Genomic DNA, 19,543 nt, shown 5'->3' on the forward strand with positions numbered 1-19,543 from the left:
GCATACAGCTTTGTATAGGAAACTGGACCATGATTCCTGACATACACATTATTCTCTTCTAAAAGACTTTGCTCTATTTTATTATTACTGTGGTTGAGGAGCAGGTGGAGCGTTCAGGACTGTTTGGAATGGTCAGTCATTTTTAATGGAAATTTACAAGAACGAACTTATGTACGGTTTCATTTGGATTAATTTTGTACTCATTTTTAGCTGAAGCAACTTTAACATCCATTAAAAAGTTCATGAAAATATACAGCAGAGACATTCAGTGTAATACCAGAGATGATATTTTGTAGGTCTGAAATATTTCTGTACTTGGTACTTTCTGATAAAGGACCTAGCAACTGGGATTTTGATACGAAAAGAACCCGTTGAACACCATGAAAAGTATTTTTATTGTTTTTACCTTATTTAATGCATCGTGGTGCTTGCCAGCAGTTGTTATCTTCTTTGCTAATCTAATTACAGTGCACTACTTGAAAATTTCTCCAAAGTTTTCAGGAGTACAATTAGAAACCTTTGGTGATCAATTCTGCTTGTGACTATAGGGGAATACCATTCAGAAAAAAATAGATGGGGAAAACCCACCAGTAAATGTCAAATGGGCAATACATATTGTATTGCCGTTATACGCTTCTGTAGTTACATATTACTTGTGTGGGTTTTTTCCTCTAGCATCCTTGAATTTGTTAGAGCTTTTGGAGATGTATTCTTCAAAAGATATTTCTCCTGCCTTGTGCATAAAGACAGATATATATATACATTTTGCTTTCTACTTTTACAGTTTTCAGTTTTACATTTTACTAAGTGAGCTCTGAGTTCGCATGCTGCTGTCTGTCAAGCAAAAAGGCAGTTCCAGCATGCTATGTTCCTTTTTAAAATGACTGCCAAAAATATGTAGGTTGTGGCTTTGGTGCAGTGGGTGGGTTTTTTCAGTCCCCTGAATAGAAAACAGCATGTGTGAATCATACCAATATAACCTATACATCATTGGTAAAAATTATGGGTGCTTGCAAATTAAAAAACTGTCACTATTTTTCATGGTGCACCAGTCTAAACAATTAAAATAACAAGTCTACACAAAAAGAAAAAACAAAGGCACCTTTAAAAACCTGCTTCACGGTTTTTCTGAACAAGCTTTGTTTGCACATTTGAAAATGCATGAGGATTAAAATGAGTAAGTATATTGTCTATGCATTTGATAAAATATTTATTAAAATAAGTTACAGTATGATGTAGCTAATTTTTTCATTATTAAACAAAGAGCAGTTCATGTCCCCTATTTGGAAAATATATGTAGAATTTTTTTTTTTAGAATGGAATTCCCAGGAGAAGTGATCAAGATGAAGTCAAGTGATGAGCTGTAACGTTCTGTAGGGAGTCTGGCATGTCTGTATCCATCACGTTTGGTAGATTATGCAGTAAAAGCTCATCTGTGCATCTACCAAGGAGCACAGAGAGATCACTCTCATCAGCTGTACAGATGGCAAACCTGCATTCTGGCTTCACATCTAATTAGAGGTGTCTTTTGTAGTCAGATGTACTTTGTGTTGTAGTGTGCCATTAAGGTCAAGAAATCAAGAGAAGCAGCCTTCAGTTAGGTTGCTGAAATAATAAAACACCCCAAAGAACTCTCAAAGTATGCAAGCTCCATTTAAAAAATTTGCATTTTAATATAAAAAAAAAAAGAACCTACGTGGCTTTTATTATAGCACTCAAATTCAGTAAACACTCTACTGTTTTCTAAAAGAAAAAAAAAGTGGCATTTTACTCTAATGAGTCAACAAATCAGCCTCAAGATCTTTTTCAGTTCATTAATCAAATTAACTAGATCCATTCATTTGGAACAAATCTTTCTCAGCTGATGTTTATAAGTCTACCTAATGAACAAGCCTTTGGCATTGCTTAGATGTGGCTGCTGCTGCAGATACCTGCTTGAAACACATTATATTTATACCTGCTCTTCAGCTGCTTTCCAGGTGACCAGCTCTTCAAACTCCTACTTGAAGCTAGCTCCTGTCTTCTGCGTTTGGTTCTTGCTCCCTGACAAGATGCAGCTCTCCATTTCTGGCTTGACGTTGGGCTTCTGAAGCTCTTCTCCATTACCCCTCTGCCAGCTGTGGTACTAGAACTGGCTTTGTGGATGGTATCAGCCTATTTCTTGTCAGATTGCAGCTGCAACGTACAGTGGCTTCCACCAAGACATAGACCATGAGTCTTAGCCAGGGCGTAAATTCTTTACTGTGGTACTCTTCTTAAACCTTCTCAGTACATACTGAAAATTTTCAGTTAAAAAAATAACTTCTCTATAGGAAGGCTGAACTGATCCAGAAGATATGCTGAACTAAACTAGAGAGCCCTAAAACAGAGATCCTTTAGGGGTTTGTAACACTAACTTCCTTACCAAAAAAAAAAAAAAAAAAGTGAGGAATAGCAAAGAAAGAGGTATACCAGAAACACAAAAAAAGGCCATTTTACAGTAAGCAATAATCCACAAGCAAATAAAACAGAACAACATCCCTGATAGCTGCAGGAAAAAAAAAAAAACCCAAAAAAAAAAACCCCAGTCAGAACAGGAACCTCTTACTGCTGGGTTCTTTCCAAAGAATCTCCACAAGCAGTGTAGAAAAAAGAAAGAAAGTGAAATAAGACCAGTCTAACGTTCAGCATTACTGGAAGAGACAAGAGACCTATGAAGAATATTCTTAAATAAAGGTGGTTGCATATTTTACCTCACATGCCTTTCATTATCTCTTTATAGCTAATAGTTCCTCCAAAATTCTGACAGATTAACTTTGTTTATTTAGATGTTTTTGAGGTTATGGATTTCTCTACTGGATATCTCATGTGGAAAGCTATATGCATTTAGATTGTAAATCATTGTATTTACCTATATTTAATGTTTCCCAAATTGCTTCCTTTATTAGGACACGGAACTGTGGCTGCTGTTTCAAATAGAAAAAAACTCAAAAATGTCTCCAGTTAATTTCTTACTTGATGCTAGCATAGTTTGCTTTTAAAAAACTGTTTAACAAACCTTAATGCTGTGGCCAAACTCTAGCAGACAAACAGCTAGCTGATGACTTTGGTTTATTTGCATCCATCTCCCTCCTGCACTAATACCATCTACTTTTGCATTTCCTACTCAAGTCAGCTGAATACAGTTTGTCATCCAATTCAAACAAACCAAAAAATTGTACATATTTTTCACATTGCTGAGTATAAAAAAAGAGGCATCTTTTACCTTGTTTTTTTTCTAAACTTTTGCTTCTGCAGCGGCTTTCAGCTGCTTCCATTGTTTTGCCCCCGAGTCAATCTAATACAAAGTTGCATTGTGTATATTGTTCACTCCCTGCTTTCCATGCTAGTAAATACTAAGTCTTATCTGACATCTTCCCCGTCTTCACTTTCCTCTCCCTGTCAGATTTTGCTATGGCACTCCTCTTGGGGAGCGTCAGGGTAACTCCCTTTGGCAGCATGATTTACTTCACTATTGCTGAGAACTTTCGAGAGTAAAACAGGGAAGACAGTGAAGTCGGGTTATTACAGCCACCCAAATCAAATGTCAGACACAGGCATTTGAATGTCAAGGAGTAAGTGGAGCAAAGCTGCTGCTGAATAGTGTGGCTTTAGCAAGGCTCTCTGAAGTGTAAGACCCTACTGAAAGGTAAACCGTCTGACTGCAGCTCAGTGACACTTAGTTTTCCCCATTTCAAAGAGCTTAAAGAAGACCAACATGCTGTTTTAAAGCTCCAGAGTTCTGAACATTTGAAGTCCCATAAAGAAAGCAGGGAGGACTGCCTTTGGGGAGACTTGAGCTCAGTTGGAAATCAGTTGCCCTAGATTAAATTAATATGTGTGAATTCGTCTGGCGGGCGTTACGTCCCAACCTCAACCCGCCAGGAATCAACAGCAAAGTTACAAGTAATTTTAACAATACCAGACTACTACCAAGGACCATAGGCAGTGAACACAATCTATATTTCAATCATTTAGGGAGTGCTTGCAGGAATAATGATGAAAGAAATTCTGAAGTATCATTGTTATCACCTTCTGTCATTGGTCATCTCCTGCATTATTGGTGTCATTCAGTGGATAAACTGTTCTTTGGAGTGGCAATCTGATGATATCAGGATATGCAGGTATCTCTAGCCTTATTTTAAAAAGACCTGACTGTTGTCTGAATTTTCTTTTGGCCTTAAATCTCTTGTTCATGATCCCTCTCACTGGGATTAGAAGACTGAGAACTGCTGTTCTTCAGGGACTGACTAAAAATAGTCTGATGGCTGGGGAAAAAGCTGTTCTGATTCAAAATGAGCTTTGACATATGAAATGAGAAGGTTGTTATCTTGGAACATAGACGAGGGCAGGATCTGCACTCTAGCTTACATAGGCAGAACAGTAACATGATCTGAGTACCAGATAACATACTGGATTTTATTAGATAACACACTAATTACTATGGAATAATAGCAGCAAATTGCATTCTAAATGGATTTTGGAGGCAATATGATAGAATCCAAATATATTAGGAAATTGAGCTGCTCTTTTAAAAGACAATTTTCTTTTGAGTGTTTAAAATTCATCTATGGTGATTATCTTCTAGTCTGAAGAACTGAACAAAGAGTCTGTAATTTCAAGAGTTCACGTCACACTCTTTAGTTTTAGAAGTGCTTTTCCTCACTCTTCTCATTGCATGCATGGACCTGAATGAGCCACAGGTGCCCTTAGTCCCTCCATTCTTGAGTCTCATGGTGTTCAGACAGGCTCTGAAGTAAAGGGGAAAGCAGTCATGTGGTGAAGATCACAGAGATATTATCTCAGAGAACTTCCAGTTCCTGATAAATACCACTTCTTCAAAAGTTTCCAGCCCTACGGGAGCATATCTGCATCGAAGGGGCCACTGCTTGGAGAATGACTCGCCCAACAGCAATGGCAGAGTTTTGCAAAGGGGCATCAGTGCTCCAGATGGCTACTTGGCTTTAGATGGAGACATTAAGCCCTTTTGAAACATGTCTTTAGAACAAGCTACTATCTGTCTTGATACTCAAACCAGGTTTTAATGCTATGTGCCATCCAACCTTTGGTTAATATAGCAGAGGAGACAGAAGGACTTCACTGAAGCCGTAAAACTGAACAAAATGCAAATTAATAGACTCTTACTGACAGGAAAAAAAAAAAGAGGGAAGTCACTGACACACAATTTTTAAGCATTTATTTACCTGCTTTCCTTATTTGTGTGTGCTCTTTGAATTTAAATTGCATGTCTGCTTCACTTCTATGTTTTCACAGAGGAACTGCATTCCTTCCTACAACAGCTAAATGTTCATGAAGTGCAAAGGGAAAAAGAAACTAAGCTGAGGGCTTGCCAGTGCTTTGTGTTTAAGAGAGATAATGACTATACCTCATGCAATATGACCAGCAAGTCAGGTGATACACCTCAGTCTCAGGAGAAAATAGACTCATGCATGTGGTATTCTGCCTCTTTTGTACAGGGATGTGGTGAAGTTGTTCAAGTGGATTTCTACTGTCTGCTCACATCAGTAAAATGGTATTTCAGCCATTCAGAAAAATCAAGCCTATTGAAGGGCTATATTACATCTGAGAAACTTCAGTAAAGTTAGTAACAAAAATAAGAAGAGGCAAGGGTGGAAGATTACTTTTAAACAGACTAAATGTTGTGATAAAAATTAGCTCAGGACCAAGACGTGAAGAAAGGAAGAGCTAACCATGTTTCTTAGGTGCTTGAGAATTTTATAATATACTGATATTTTCCATCTGTAGTTTTACCTTAAAATAAATGATTCAGAAGACTAAAAATAAAATTTTGAACCTACATATAGGTAGACAAAGTGTGAATGTCACCAGTATAAACAAAGAGTAATAAAATACATTGGTGCTTTAAAATGCAACCTGACATTGTGAAAAACAGCTTTCTGCTACTGCATTTATACAACTAGGTAATAATATGAATATTCAGGAAATAACTGGTATTTATGGAAACATAGGAAATAACAGGAATGAGGAATTTAACCTGTTAGATGAAATTCCTCAATAGTGTTTTAGCTATTGATTCTCATATAGTTTACTATGGCAATTAATATTAGTGTTTAAATTCATGTCAAGTTTTGTCTTCATCCCCTGCGTTCCTTCATGAAGGACCTGCATACTTTAAAGGCTGTTATGAAATTATTTCTAGTCTTTAGATATGATCAAAAATTCTCTTTTATATATCTCCTAATGCTAACCCCTTTCTTGCAAAGAAATACTAGTATCTCATTTGAAGCCTGTGATGTGTAACAAGTTTACAGTAAGTCTTCATTTTAATGTTTCTATGATGATTACACAGAAAAGGGTGGGGAAAAAAATAAACTAGGCATGTGGTGATTGCTGTGTGTTGTATGGGTTTCCCGATCAGCTATTTGCAGAAAGTTATCACCCTCCTGGGAAACACTTGCTCTCTATTAATTATTAATTTACTTGAAAGTCAGTGTAACCAACTTTTCTTGTATCTTGTGATTCACATCGCGTCTGCTTGGAAGGCATTAGCAGAGAAGTTGTCCATGGAAAAGGAAGTGTCTTAGAGAGCTTCCAGCAGAGAAAACATTTGTGAGTACCCCCTCGCAGATTTTTGTCTCACACATGTTCTCCACCAATAGTGTAGGAACATAATCCTTCTAGCTGATCTCTCCTTCAGAATCCTCCAGGACTTCCAGACAGGTTTTTAGCTTGAATTTCTTTGTATTTTCTCTGGGAGGCAGTCTGGCCACTCCTAACTGAAATAATTATAATAATATAATAATTATCTCCTTTTTTATATGTAAATATATTTTTTTCCAGTTGAGTAATTTCTTGCACTTAACTGGCTAGTACGCAACTCTGCCTCTGCTCAGGATAAAACTCTTCCCTTTTTTTGTGGTTTCTTTCTATTTTTGCAGGAAAAAAAAGTCAGAGGAATACTCAGATGAACAAAATTAAAGCACTTTGAGCCCTTGGTGCCTGAACTGCAGAAGAAAATGGGGGCTGTATTCTAAGTGAGTATAAAATTGCTCTGTAACCCTTTGCTCAGCACAAGAATTCTGCTGTAAACACAAGCATTTCCTTCCACTAGAGGCCAGACTGGTCCTGTAACTGAAAGGCAGTGTGCTACATAAATGAAATGCACTTTCTGATGCTTGGAAGCCATCTCCTGGATAGGTAAAAAGAACACAAACCCCTCCATAGCCAAATGCTAAATTTGTCATCTGAAACTCAAAAGGCTGAGCGTTTTCAACATTTTTAAGATGTAGTGTGTCAGAATCCTGAAAAATTACTAGCATGGGGAAAACATTCAGCTAAACACAAGAACTTGGCTTAAAGCACACAGGGAGTTATTACCTGCTATATGTGCCATCGATTTCAGAAGCTGCTTCACACAAACTTGCACAAGTGCTTTCAAATTTGTTACCTCCAGATTTCAATAAAGAGTTGATCTATGGCCAAATGCTTCACTAAAGAGGAAGATGTTTTGGTTAAATGCCCTCCCAAAGCATTAGCCTTTGAATTATGCACAATTGGGATATGCTGGTAGATGAAAGCATCCAGGACCTACTCTGTTTCTTTCATGTTTTCCATTTTTCCCTCCCACCAGCACTGACCAGCATGCACAACCCTGTGCCATAGGTCCCAGCGGTGCCCCAGTAGCCCTGGCTGACACAAAGCTCTGTGGTTCATGAAGAGATGCACATCAACCAAGGCCCAGAGAGATAAAGCTTCTGCATGTATCTCCCGCCCCTGCTAGGTACATCACCTCCTGTGATGAGGACGAGGGAAGGACCAGGGCTGCTGTGGCACCAAAATCCCAACTTTACCTTTCCTTCAGAATTGTGAGCTTTTCAGAAAAATGAAGACTCCAAAAACCATTAGTGCTGTAATGGCACTAACGTAACAGGAGCACAGGTAGGACCATTCTAATATTGCTGACGTACAGAGGGAGAGGGAAACCAAACTACTGGCAAAAAAAACCCCCAATATAGGTCTTTTCTGTGCTTTGAAGAGAATGGATGTATCTTTATTTTTCTGGACAACAAAACTAATTTGAAATCATACATACTCCTTACATCTGTGCTTTAGAAAATTACCAACTAATTACCAACTAGAAAACTATTTCCTTAGACAGTACACTCAATATCCTGAGACTAAGCAGGCAGACTTTATGAAGTTCAACCAGGCCAAGTGCAAGGTCCTGCATCTGGGTCGTGGCAATCCCAAGCACAAATACAGGCTGGGCGGGGACTGGATCAAGAGCAGCCCTGAGGAGAAAGACCTGGGAGTGTTGGTAGACAAGAGGTTCAACATGAGTGGGCAATGCGCCCTTGCGGCCCAGAAGGCCAACCGCATCCTGGGCTGCATCAAGAGGAGCGTGGCCAGCAGGTCGAGGGAGGTGATTCTGCCCCTCTACTCTGCCCTGGTGAGACCCCACCTGGAGTACTGCGTCCAGTTCTGGAGTCCCCAACACAAGAAGGACATGGACCAGTTGGAAAGGGTCCAGAGGAGGGCCACAAAGATGATCAGAGGGCTGGAGCACCTCTCCTATGAGGACAGGCTGAGAGAGTTGGGGCTGTTCAGCCTGGAGAAGAGGAGGCTCTGGGGAGATCTGATAGCGGTCTTCCAATACCTCAAGGGGGCCTACAGGAAAGATGGGGAGAAGCTGTTCAGTAGGGCCTGTTGTGATAGAACAAGGGGTAATGGGTTTAAATTAGAAGGAGGTAGGTTTAGATTAGATATTAGAAAAAAATTTTTTACAATGAGAGTTGTGGAGCACTGGAACAGGTTGCCCAGAGAGGTGGTGGATGCCCCATCCCTGGAATCGTTCAAGGCCAGGCTGGATGAGGCTCTGAGCAACCTGATCTAGTCAGGGATGTCCCTGCTTCTTGCAGGGGGGTTGGACTAGATGACTGTTGAAGGTCCCTTCCAACTCTAACTATTCTATGATTCTATGACTTCCCAGCAACAAACAGCTACATTGGCCAATTTTTTATTTGCTTAAACTTTGTAGCCACAATCTAGATAAGAAGCAATTTCAGTATGAGAGTTGTAGAACTGAGATTGCCAGTATTTTTCTTTGGAGTTAAAATGAAATATGGATTGTGGCTCATACATTTTTTGAGATGCAATTTTTAAAAAATATGACATTCAAAACCAACTTTTTTTTTTCTCCATTATAATAAAATATTTACATTTCTTTAGCTGCTCTTAACATGTATTTTCAAGTTTGGGGAAAAATTCAAAGCCACTGCTGAGGCTTCAGTATGTTTTATTTTTCTTGCTAAACTAGCAGCAATAAATAATAAAGATATCTTGACATGAAAATTTAGCTGCCTAGAACACTGCAGTTAAAAAAAAAAAAATTGGTCATGCCTGCGTGCTTCTGGATTTGTACAGCAAGCTTGTTGGTGCCACTGACTGGAAAAGATGCTGCAGCACCTGTCACTCCCACAGTACCAGCTAGTTCCAGATGCACTTCATTCAGGATGATTTTCTTTTTTATATATTTTTCTTTTACATACATATATATACACACATCTATATGTATATACATGTATTGATTTATATGTAAAATTTAGTAATTTTTTGCTTTATACATATGCAAAATACATTATCAGAGAACCCAATTAAAACTCAGTGCCGCCCCAAACCTGTCTCAGTGTTTCTTAAGATCCTGCATAGAACGTGCTCTGCATTTATCTCCAAGCCTTGTAGTTATCCTCACCTGAAGTTCCTCTTTCTTCACATCGCATTTCTGTTCCTGGGCTGATTTGGCCAGCACCTCTGGCATCTGAAAAGCCAGCAGATCTGTTTCAACATGTCCTTTCTGGATTCTTGGGGCAAAAATAATCTCACCTAACTTCAAACAACTAGAGCAGAGAGATTTATGCTGATCACTGCCAGCTCCCAATATGGTCAGTGAGGAGAACCAAACCCTTGTAGAGACCCACTGACTGTGACTGACTGCATGCCATTGCCTTCCACTGACAGGGCAGAGAGCCCAAGGTGACCTAGTTCAGATGCAAACATCCAAACTGGCGAGATAAAGTTCACTGTCTGTGTTATATCTTTATTAACCCCCCGCTATTAACAGCCTCAAGATTACAAAAATGTACATTTTGACAATTTAACACTTTGAGCTGTAATGCTTTTGTATTCTTATTAATAAATAATATGCAAACCATTAAAAAGCCCACTATAAAAATACATATTTTTTTGGTATGTCTGCTTCTACCAAAACAAGAATAAAATATAGACAAGTTTATTGATAGCTGTAAATGTTACTGTTGATGCAAAATGGGATAGCAATACCCTGCTGTCAGGCATTATAACATTTCCCCATGCAGAGCAGAACCAAATCTAAAGTAAACAAAATATTTCATTCAGTGAAAAAAAGTTTCCTTTAATAAATAATGTATTTGATGTGCAGGTTTGGATGAGATGAAATTATTATAGGAATCAAGCCTTCTTAATTAAAAGCTACAAATTATTGAACAAAACTGAAATAAAAAAAAAAACTTTCTGGAAACAAAACTGTTACAAGATAGAACTCAGGTGTTTGTGTTTATAAATATATATACACACATATACATACGAATAAAAAGACTGTAAGGGATAAAATTGCTTTCCTTTACACAAAGGAACCGAGGTCTCTCCGTGCACTCCCAGCATTACCACTTAGTTACCTCATGCAGCTGCTTTAGCTCCTGCAGATCCTGTTCACATTTTTGTTACTGGTTTGTATTTTCTCCTGCAGGAATTAAAAACCAACCCACCTGTCCCCATATCTCTAGTATAAGGAAAGAAGAGGTTTTGTTTCTTAATAAATCCCACTTTCTTCAATACAGCCATATGCCTACGGGATTGTAAGCTTTTCACAAATATTTTGCTAGATCTGCTGTATCATTTTAATGTTTCTTCAAATTAAGGTCCCTTATTTCTCAACTAATCAAAACACAACTGATTCTTTTAGAAAACAGAACTGGGTAAAATGTTTAGTTGTCCCAGACAGACTTCTTCAAACACTGAGGTCTAAACTAAAGATAGCAATCTTGTGCAAGGAGATTAATATGTACTCAGAGGATAAAATACAAATACACACTGATGAATTCACATAATGCAGAGAAGTAGTATTTTCTGAAAATGCCATGTTTGTGAATGTATTCTGTGCACAGCTTTCTCAGATGAACTGCAAAGGAACTCTTGGCAGGTAATGTTGAAATCAGCCCTTTAAGGATTTACAAGTTGGTTAAAACCACAGGCAGCTACCGGGTCTAACTCCATTGCATGTTACTTATTAATTAACCCTGCCCTTTTTAGCTTTGAGAGAGCCTGTGTACTTTCCTCATTTATAAAGCAGATCTTCTGTTCATCTGGCACAGTATTCTTGTGTGTGTGTCTGTTGGATTTTCTCCCCTCTGTGTAATGCTGCTTCACCTTCAGATCCCAGTGCTGGGTGCAGACAGCTTTATTTCACGTGTCTGAAGCAAGCACAGCCTGTAACTGCTTGCTCTGCCCATCCCTTGAGGGAGATGTTCCAGCAAGGGGGGAAGCCAAATGGGCTTTGATGCAGCCTCGCAGACACCCCAGTTTACATCCTCCCATCCTAGGTAGCCCCAAGTCAATGTGAATTTCATAGCCTGGAGTATAAACAGCAGGACCCCGGGAGTTGCTCCCTCTGTGATTCATCCTCCCTAGCCAGAGACAGACGAGGCAAAGGCAGTAATTGCTTGAGTTTAACTTGAGTTTAACCCACCCAGAGATGTCAGAGTAAACCTTTAGGCTAGCAACTGAACACCCAGCATTGCCTTTGCCTTCTCTGTCACACAGTCCGATCTTTTTTTGTCTGACAGCCCTCAAATATGACATTTATTTCCCCTAGACAGTATAGCAATATATTTTACGGTTTTTATGGCTGAGTGATGGTGAATTGAGCTGCAATGGGAAAGCAAAACATTTATACAATAAACCCATAAATCATTTTGTAATCATTAACGAGCATTCTCAAAATTTTACTGCTGTCGATTAGAAACCTAATTCACTGGAACTGGTCACTCACTGTATTATACAAAGGGAAAAAAATGTCACTGGTCCTTCACGTTCTGAAAAGGGGGATGTTATAGTAGCGGTCATCCTCAGTCAGGAGAGAAATCTCATTCCATTCCCTTCGGTATTCATCTGGATAGTTTACTTGAAATTCCTCAGTATTAAACCTATGCAGTCTGTAAACTCTTATCTTTACTTCAAGTAAGTATCCAAGAAGAAACAGTTCAACCTAAAGAGGAAAGAAGTCTGTAAGACACTTATTTCTAGACTTAGAAAACAAAACCAAAGACAATCCAAGTTAAGGCAAGTCATCTAGCTTCAAAACAGTAGAAAAGCAGTAACAGCAGCCCTTTTGTAAGTGGAATAAGAAAATTAAAATTTTGAGGGTACTCTCAACAGTCCTTCCACTGCACTTTTGCATGTTGAGGATATTCTGGTTCACACCTGACACTTTGGAAACATCCCTCTTGCACCTAACACAATAGATAACCTGCTCCCAAAGCCAGCTCACACAGGTTAACGGGGAGCAAGAAGGGATGAGCTATTATTAAAACATTGATACATCTTGAAAAATGGGAAGCCTGCCACCTTGTGATCACTCGCTACATGAGGGAAATATAATAGTAAAGGGAAAAAAATTCCTTGTAGTTCATGTATATGAAACTTGAGAAATGGCATCTTCATTGACACTTCTTGTAAAAGATTGCTTAATCTTGCTTAATGTGGAGAAATGCTATGGAAAAAGCCCATATCCTTGGACATAGCCAGACAGAGCAGAACTTGTCCAGTTATAGTCAAACTGCTCCTGAAGGAGACTGCAACAGGTAACAGTTGACCTAATAACTGATTATAAAAAATAATTTCACCCATTGGAAACTGAAACTATTTACAGAGTGGCAGCGTGGAGCTTAGATGTCAGTACTTAACTTCCTAGTAAAAATAAAATTGAAAAAAAAAATCTTAACATATGAAGGTGAACAGTAGAGTTCTCATTACCTACTCTTAACAGATATTAGATCTAATGGGAGTCAAATAGAGGGGGAAAAATAGAGGGATGATAGAGGGTTTGGCATGGGGGGAACAGATAGAAAAAGTGAAACAACTGGTCAAATCTGCATAATCTAAAATTATTTTACATATCAAAGGAATCACTATTGTAAACTATGTCTCACTGATCGCTTGCAGCATTTATTTCTGGCCCAGAAAGAAAACTGTCCACCTTATTTTACTCTACTAGAGTTTTTCTTCTGTAAGAGAGATGACTATCAGTCCACTTCCCCACATCCCAAAGCAAATAAATGGGCGAGCTATCACGGATGATGTACGATATATTCGCCTAATCACGTCAGAGATGGAGTAAGTTTTGTGATTTATTTTTCATTTATATCATTACCTGGTCTAGGCAAATAGAGTCACCTACGGAATTCAGATGATTCATCATGAAACTCAAAGGGTCAGACGAAGAATCACGAGCAAGGAGAAGACTAAAAAGATTGTGTATAGGTTCTTCTCCATTCTTTATCTGCTCATAGGCTTCAACAACTTCGTAGAGCATGATGAATTTTATGGCCTCATACAGTTTGTGCTCCTTGGTCTCATCAGAAAAGAGTGTATTACACATGTTTCCTCTTTCTTCATGATCTTTAGTAGCACTTATTTCAGTCCACTGGAAAGTGCACAGAAGAATATTAATCAAATTATTAAGAATTCTATTTAATACAAAAGATTCCAAAACAGGACCAATTGCCAGTCTGTACCATACCATTACTGAGGCCAAATGGTGGTGCAAATAAGCAGGTGGCTCTTTTGGATCTGCGGTGAAATTTGAAGCCTTACACATTTCAGTTTCCATTTACACAGCTGAACCTGTCTGCTACAGAGAGCTCTAAGCATCTGGATACTGATGATAGTCTATGAGAAAGCAAATGTAATTCCCCTACACAAAAGCCATCCACCACCAGTGTACAAAATCCAGTTATCACTGTCAGTAAAGAGCCTGAAAGGAGCACAACCACCTAAAGGACCTCAGAAAGTCACAGGAAATCCATGTGGGTGCATCAGACGTACACACTAAGCCATAAGTAAAGGTTAGATTGATGACTCCTGAGCTGTTTTTAACTTACAGCTTCCAAAATACAGTGTTTTTCCCCTACAGTGCCCTTTACATTTAAGTGTCCTAGCTTGAATTCTTTAGATGCTGACCCCGATTCAGAAGCGTGTCAATTAAAAGAAACCTGTACAAACTGGACAAGTCAGAATGGTGTTATGAACTGAACACATTTGTATGTCTTTAGTGTGTTCTGCTTCATAAGGTCAAGATAAGTTGGCTGTACAAGAAGGGACACGACAATGACATGCATGGGACATGAACGGGGTAGGAATTTCTCGTTCTGCTCATGGCTGGTAACAAGAGCTCCTGAGCTCTCTGTTGTTCTATCGGGGTCAAAAGCCAGTGCTCACACCCAGAAGACGAGTTGTCCAATAGGGTACCCAGAAAACGGGTCATCCAAATGGGTACCAAATCAGAAAGCTTAAAGCAGCCAGTCCTGAACACAGTGGCTAAAAAGAGTCATCTGGAACGGAGAGGTTTTTTTGGGACCACAATAAGAAATGATGCCCAATGACTGGGATTCAAATGAATTTCAGTGAATTCTGTGCTCGTATCATTTATATGTTAAAGTGGCCATAAACTGTGAATTGCAACTAAAAAAAAAAAAAGCTAGACCTCATACCTAGTAACAGCATAATGCACCATACAGCTGCTCTACAACAATTTGTTAATTGTATGGATTTGATCACTGTGCTGACTTGAAACTTTTTTTTGTGTACAAACATCCAGTTTAAATGCTCTGTGCTAAGGGACTAACATCAACTTAGAAGAACTACAACAAGTTAAAAATAAAAGCCAAACAACCCAAGACTGGCAAATGCAAAGAGCAACCAGAACAACATGGTACCTGCACACAGGCACCACCAGGCAGATATCAAGAGCCAGGCAGCTGTCACTGTGGCACAGCAAGGGTGCAGGCAAGGGACAAGGACTAGATCTCTACTTTAATTCCCTCTTTTTATTACTCATGCTTTGTTTCTAGAGCTAAATAAGTCTATTTGTGGATTGGTGTTTTTCTTTAAGTAACAATTACTGTCACTGATAATAGCATTTAAAACTACAGAGTTGTGGCTCTTATACATAGGGCCAAATAAAATGAACTAGCTTAAATGTGCACCAGTAAAATAAGCTGTTGTGGCTGTGGTAAGACAACCCACAACCACGGTGTATTGTAGAATTAAAAACTAGAGTTTAAGGTCTGGTACACTGGATAATGGATGCCTTCAGAGAAGCATTTCAGCCTAACTCGCCAAAACCCTGGAGTACAGCAAACACCAATATCCATCTGATGGCTGTGACCCAAGAGAGCATACGACCCAACTGCCCGGCAGGAGGAAGATGGGGAGGAGAGTGTGGTGGTGTGTCAGGGACAGCAAACTGGGACAGTCCAGAGCTCACGGAACTGCAGGCATGCAGAAATCCCAGAGGAGCTCAAAGAGGTGCAAGGTCTCGTCAGGCTGACTTTTTATCTCTGTTTCACAAGGCTTTGGGGCTACTAAAACTCCCCAAGTTTTAAATACATAAATAAGAGTTATACTCCTGGTTGGGAACGCAGGCAATCCGGCTACGTTGAGCAGAGAGGACAGTGAGGCTGACGGGTCTTCGTAATCAAATGTTTCAGCTTACAGAGCAAAATGATAGTAAAACTGGATACATAAAACACTTCATGGAGATGGCAGCAAAGGAAAGACAATAGCTTGAGAAGAAAATGCACTGTTAATTTGTTCCCTCCTGAAATGGGGAGGGAATCCAGGAGGATACAGCATGTTGTTACTTTTAATCAAAATGATGAGGTACTGCAGGAGCCAGTTAGTTCCCTAACTCAGTTTCAGCACACTTCTCAGTGCTTTTATTCCTCCCAACCATTTCCTAAATACTCACATTTGTCTTTAATGTCTCCATACATTTGCGCAATTTACCAAAGGCATTGGGACCTGTGTATCTTTCTGGCCCAAAACTGTATTGCTGAATCCAGTTGCAACCTTGAGAATACAAAAGCTTTTCGGGGAGCTGGGGAGGGAAAAAAAAAAAAAACAACCAAAATCAAGCAAATCATAGCCATAACAAGAAGTAGAATATAAAGTTATATAAACTTGTCTACACACATTTTAATTTACAATGTCATTCTATTCTCTGGTTGTACAGTTCAAACCATAAAAAATAATGGGCCTCAGAAAACTCAAATGTTAAGAAAGACATTCCATTTGACTGCCAAGTCCTTAATAAACTTTTAAAACACGGTGAGCCAAAAAAGAAGAAAGTATGCTTTCAGCAAAATACATAACCCAAACTCTGGAAAAGCTGGATACATCCAAATTCAGTGAGGTATTTAGGATTACAGACACCTTCCAGTTTGCACGCGTGTCCCCACAGGCAGCAGCTATAGCTCCCCACCTCCTTGCCGCTGTCTCCTGCCGGAGCTCCTGGAGCCCAGGGCAGGATTCCTGCTGCTCCAGGACATGCTCAGCAGCTCCCAAGTGACACACTGGACTTTGCATGGATGTGGATGAGGAGGATTCAACTATCCTTTTGCGTTAAGGGAGTGACATCTAGCAGGGTGGCAGTAACATTTATCCATCCACTTTTTTTTTTTTTTTTTACCATTCAGACTCATGTTCACATCGGTCTGTATAGATCAGGGACACTTTTTCAATTGTGTAGTTCAAAGAGTTTGCAAAACTTCCCTTTAAGTTCTGATAATGAATCTCTTCTACTTCCATAGCAGACACGTCAGTTTTCACACTGAACAAAGCTTCCTTCTGCAGTGCAAGGTTACTTGAATCATGTTCATTTAGGAAATGAATTTTACCTTCAATATATCTCTCTCCTTCATCCATGACGGAAAAGGAATTCCTTGGCTGAATATCTGAAAAAGCACTGCTCTTAGTACACAATAGTTGTCCCTCCTGACTTGTCGCAGGTATTTGATATGACAGCTCCAAAACAATTCTTCATATGCCTAGAAAAAAACCACCAAAAAATATTTAGCAATAAAAATTTTAAATCTTGGACAAAACCCATGTTGATTGGAATCCAATTTCAAACTACTTATAAGAGGCAGCTAGGGGAATGAGTATATTTTTAAGTTTTATATACACAAAAATGTTCCAACACCATGGTTTTTGTAAACACCTTAAACTGGCGCTGCCCCGTAAGAGTGACTCTGCACTCTCTCCAAACCCAGCAACTTGCTGCAGTCCCTGCGCTGTTGCTAGCGTAAACATTCACATCATCAACCAAATCAGAGCAGGTCAGGGAAGATTTCTTTGCCATAACAACTTATCCTTTGACCACTTCACAACTTGTGCTGATACTTGAGATGGAGCAGCAAAAGGGCAGGAACAGGCGTCTGGAGAAAACTCCTTTGGGTAAAAACATCTCCTTACGCTGACCTGACCCCATCATGCAACGGTGACCTGAGGAGGAGCAGATCTGGCAGCTCTATGCTGAAGCGGATGACCCTTTCTTCCAGCTACACACTCCCTGTATCTCCTCTGCATTACCTCTGGCTCTCATCTGAGCCCTTGTTGAGACAATTCAGAGCAATAAACTGGCAGAGAATTAGAAAGAGGACGCTGTGGTTCCACGGGCTGCTGCATCAGTCTCACAGTTTGCTTCCTGTTGGGGGCAGGAAGATGGTTCTCAACTCCTGGTTCTTTTTCATCTTGGTTGCTTCCTCACCCCATCCCAACAACGCTTCTCAGCTGCACAGTCTCCCCTACTCTTCCTTTGCATCGGCTGTGACAATCGCACACCTACTGAGTTAATCCTTCTGGGGGAGCTTCCTGCCCTTTCAGCAGGCTTAGAGAAGGTTCCCTTGGGATGATCTGCTCTATCAGCTCACCATCTTGGTGAACCACATCCAACAGAAGATATATACCAGGTACTTCTCCTCCCCAATCCTCATGCAGAGATTAAAATTTAACTCTTACCTCCCTCATGTGTTTGGCCTGCTTTGTTTCTCCTTTCCATTCTCTCGCACTGTAACCAAGTAGATCAACTTCTGGCAGTACACTGAGATTCCCTAAATTGAGATTAATGCATAGGTTAGTTACCTTCTGCTGTTCTGCATCTAAAAGGTAGTGGGGTGGTGGGGGGGAGAGGGGATTAAGGAATATAGAACGACAACAAAAAGATTACTTATGAGTTTTCTTCGAAGGTAGTTGCTCCACCTGAAATCCAAATGATAAAACAGGTGTCAAAGAGGAGTTGTCAAAGGACAATATTTACTGAAATAAGCAACAGCGTGGAAGATTAAAGTCTGCACAATAAAAACCTACCGTTTCAGTAGCTGTGCTAAAAAGCTGTACAGCCTTCTGCAATACCAAAAAATGCCAACGAGGAAAGACATGCTTAGCATTAGCTGCACTTTCACTTTTTGCCACATGAGACACAAGGATTGCTTGGTAGCTGTTGTCCAGGGCTGCACCTCATGCCTTCCTAAAACAGGGATAAAAAGAGAGAGGAAAAAAAAATTGTGTCACTGTTTGGCAACACTTGTTTTTATTTGTTTTCTTACAAAATCATCCAAGTATGATACCACTCCAAATTAAACACAAAATGTGAAATGTAAAAGGCACGGTATATTTACTGAATCAATTTTTGAAATTCCTAGGTTTTTGGGTGCACGTGGTTCACGTTTCCAAGCTTTGCTCCACACAGTGAAGGCTAGATACATAATTATAGTGGAGTGTGGGCTTCACAAGAAGACTGATAGCAAAGAAACTATTCAATAACAAAATTAAAAAAAAATAAAAATGCTTCAGGATGTGCTGATCCAGAGACCTGTATTGTCACTAAGTCAAGGTTTTAAAGACTCGGGGTTCCTGGGTGGTGTAGTCTACAAATGGGCCATATACAGCAATCATATGACTGCCAGGGGAATTAAAGAAATGTTCCTGCCTCAATTTGGGCAAGTATAAAATCAACTGAAAACTCAGGAGAAAGCTCCTCCCCGGGGGTTTGGTAGAAAGCTCAGGAGATCATCACAGAGGGGGTGCGCTCTCACTGTTCTTCACAGACGTAAACCAGGACAAGTTCCTGTCGCTTTCTTGGCATTACAGGCAGGGATAGGGAAGGTTTTGGTAATCTCGGTGACAAGAAAACTTAGATTTGAGAAAGGGCCTGTAGATTGAATAGCTGACAAAGGCAGTATCTGATCCCTAAGTGAGAAATTTATCCTCTGGCTGAAATTTGAGTATAGGAAATTATCAGAATTTATGATCAACAGCTGCTCTATTATTAACTTGTTTATTGATTTAGTACAAAACTTTAAGAGAGCTCAACCTTTTACAAAGGCATCCCCAGAGAAGGCTGAAAAGAGTCTAGAGACTCCACAAAGGGAATTACTCATTCAGCATA

At 39.6% G+C, this 19,543-nt stretch overlaps 1 protein-coding gene across 6 annotated transcripts in view; it reads right to left on the reverse strand.

Moving 5' to 3' along the window:
• Window positions 1-10,075: 10,075 nt before the first annotated feature.
• The window catches only part of OTULINL (OTU deubiquitinase with linear linkage specificity like), a 33,655-nt gene continuing 24,187 nt past the window's right edge, over window positions 10,076-19,543 (reverse strand). For all 6 annotated transcript variants that reach the window (XM_086740361.1, XM_086740359.1, XM_086740363.1 and 3 more), the window contains 7 exons: window positions 18,463-18,622; window positions 18,323-18,354; window positions 18,115-18,206; window positions 16,992-17,141; window positions 16,064-16,192; window positions 13,466-13,738; window positions 10,076-12,301 (listed from right to left, as the gene is read on the reverse strand). In XM_086740361.1, the coding sequence (XP_086596487.1) occupies window positions 12,122-12,301; window positions 13,466-13,738; window positions 16,064-16,192; window positions 16,992-17,141; window positions 18,115-18,206; window positions 18,323-18,354; window positions 18,463-18,569 (963 nt within the window). In that variant the 5' untranslated portion in view covers window positions 18,570-18,622 and the 3' untranslated portion in view covers window positions 10,076-12,121. The remainder of the gene's footprint in view (window positions 12,302-13,465; window positions 13,739-16,063; window positions 16,193-16,991; window positions 17,142-18,114; window positions 18,207-18,322; window positions 18,355-18,462; window positions 18,623-19,543) is intronic.

The sequence above is a fragment of the Chlamydotis macqueenii genome, chromosome 2 (assembly GCF_036417535.1).
Source record: "Chlamydotis macqueenii isolate bChlMac1 chromosome 2, bChlMac1.mat, whole genome shotgun sequence".
Classification (NCBI taxonomy): Eukaryota; Metazoa; Chordata; class Aves; order Otidiformes; family Otididae; genus Chlamydotis; species Chlamydotis macqueenii.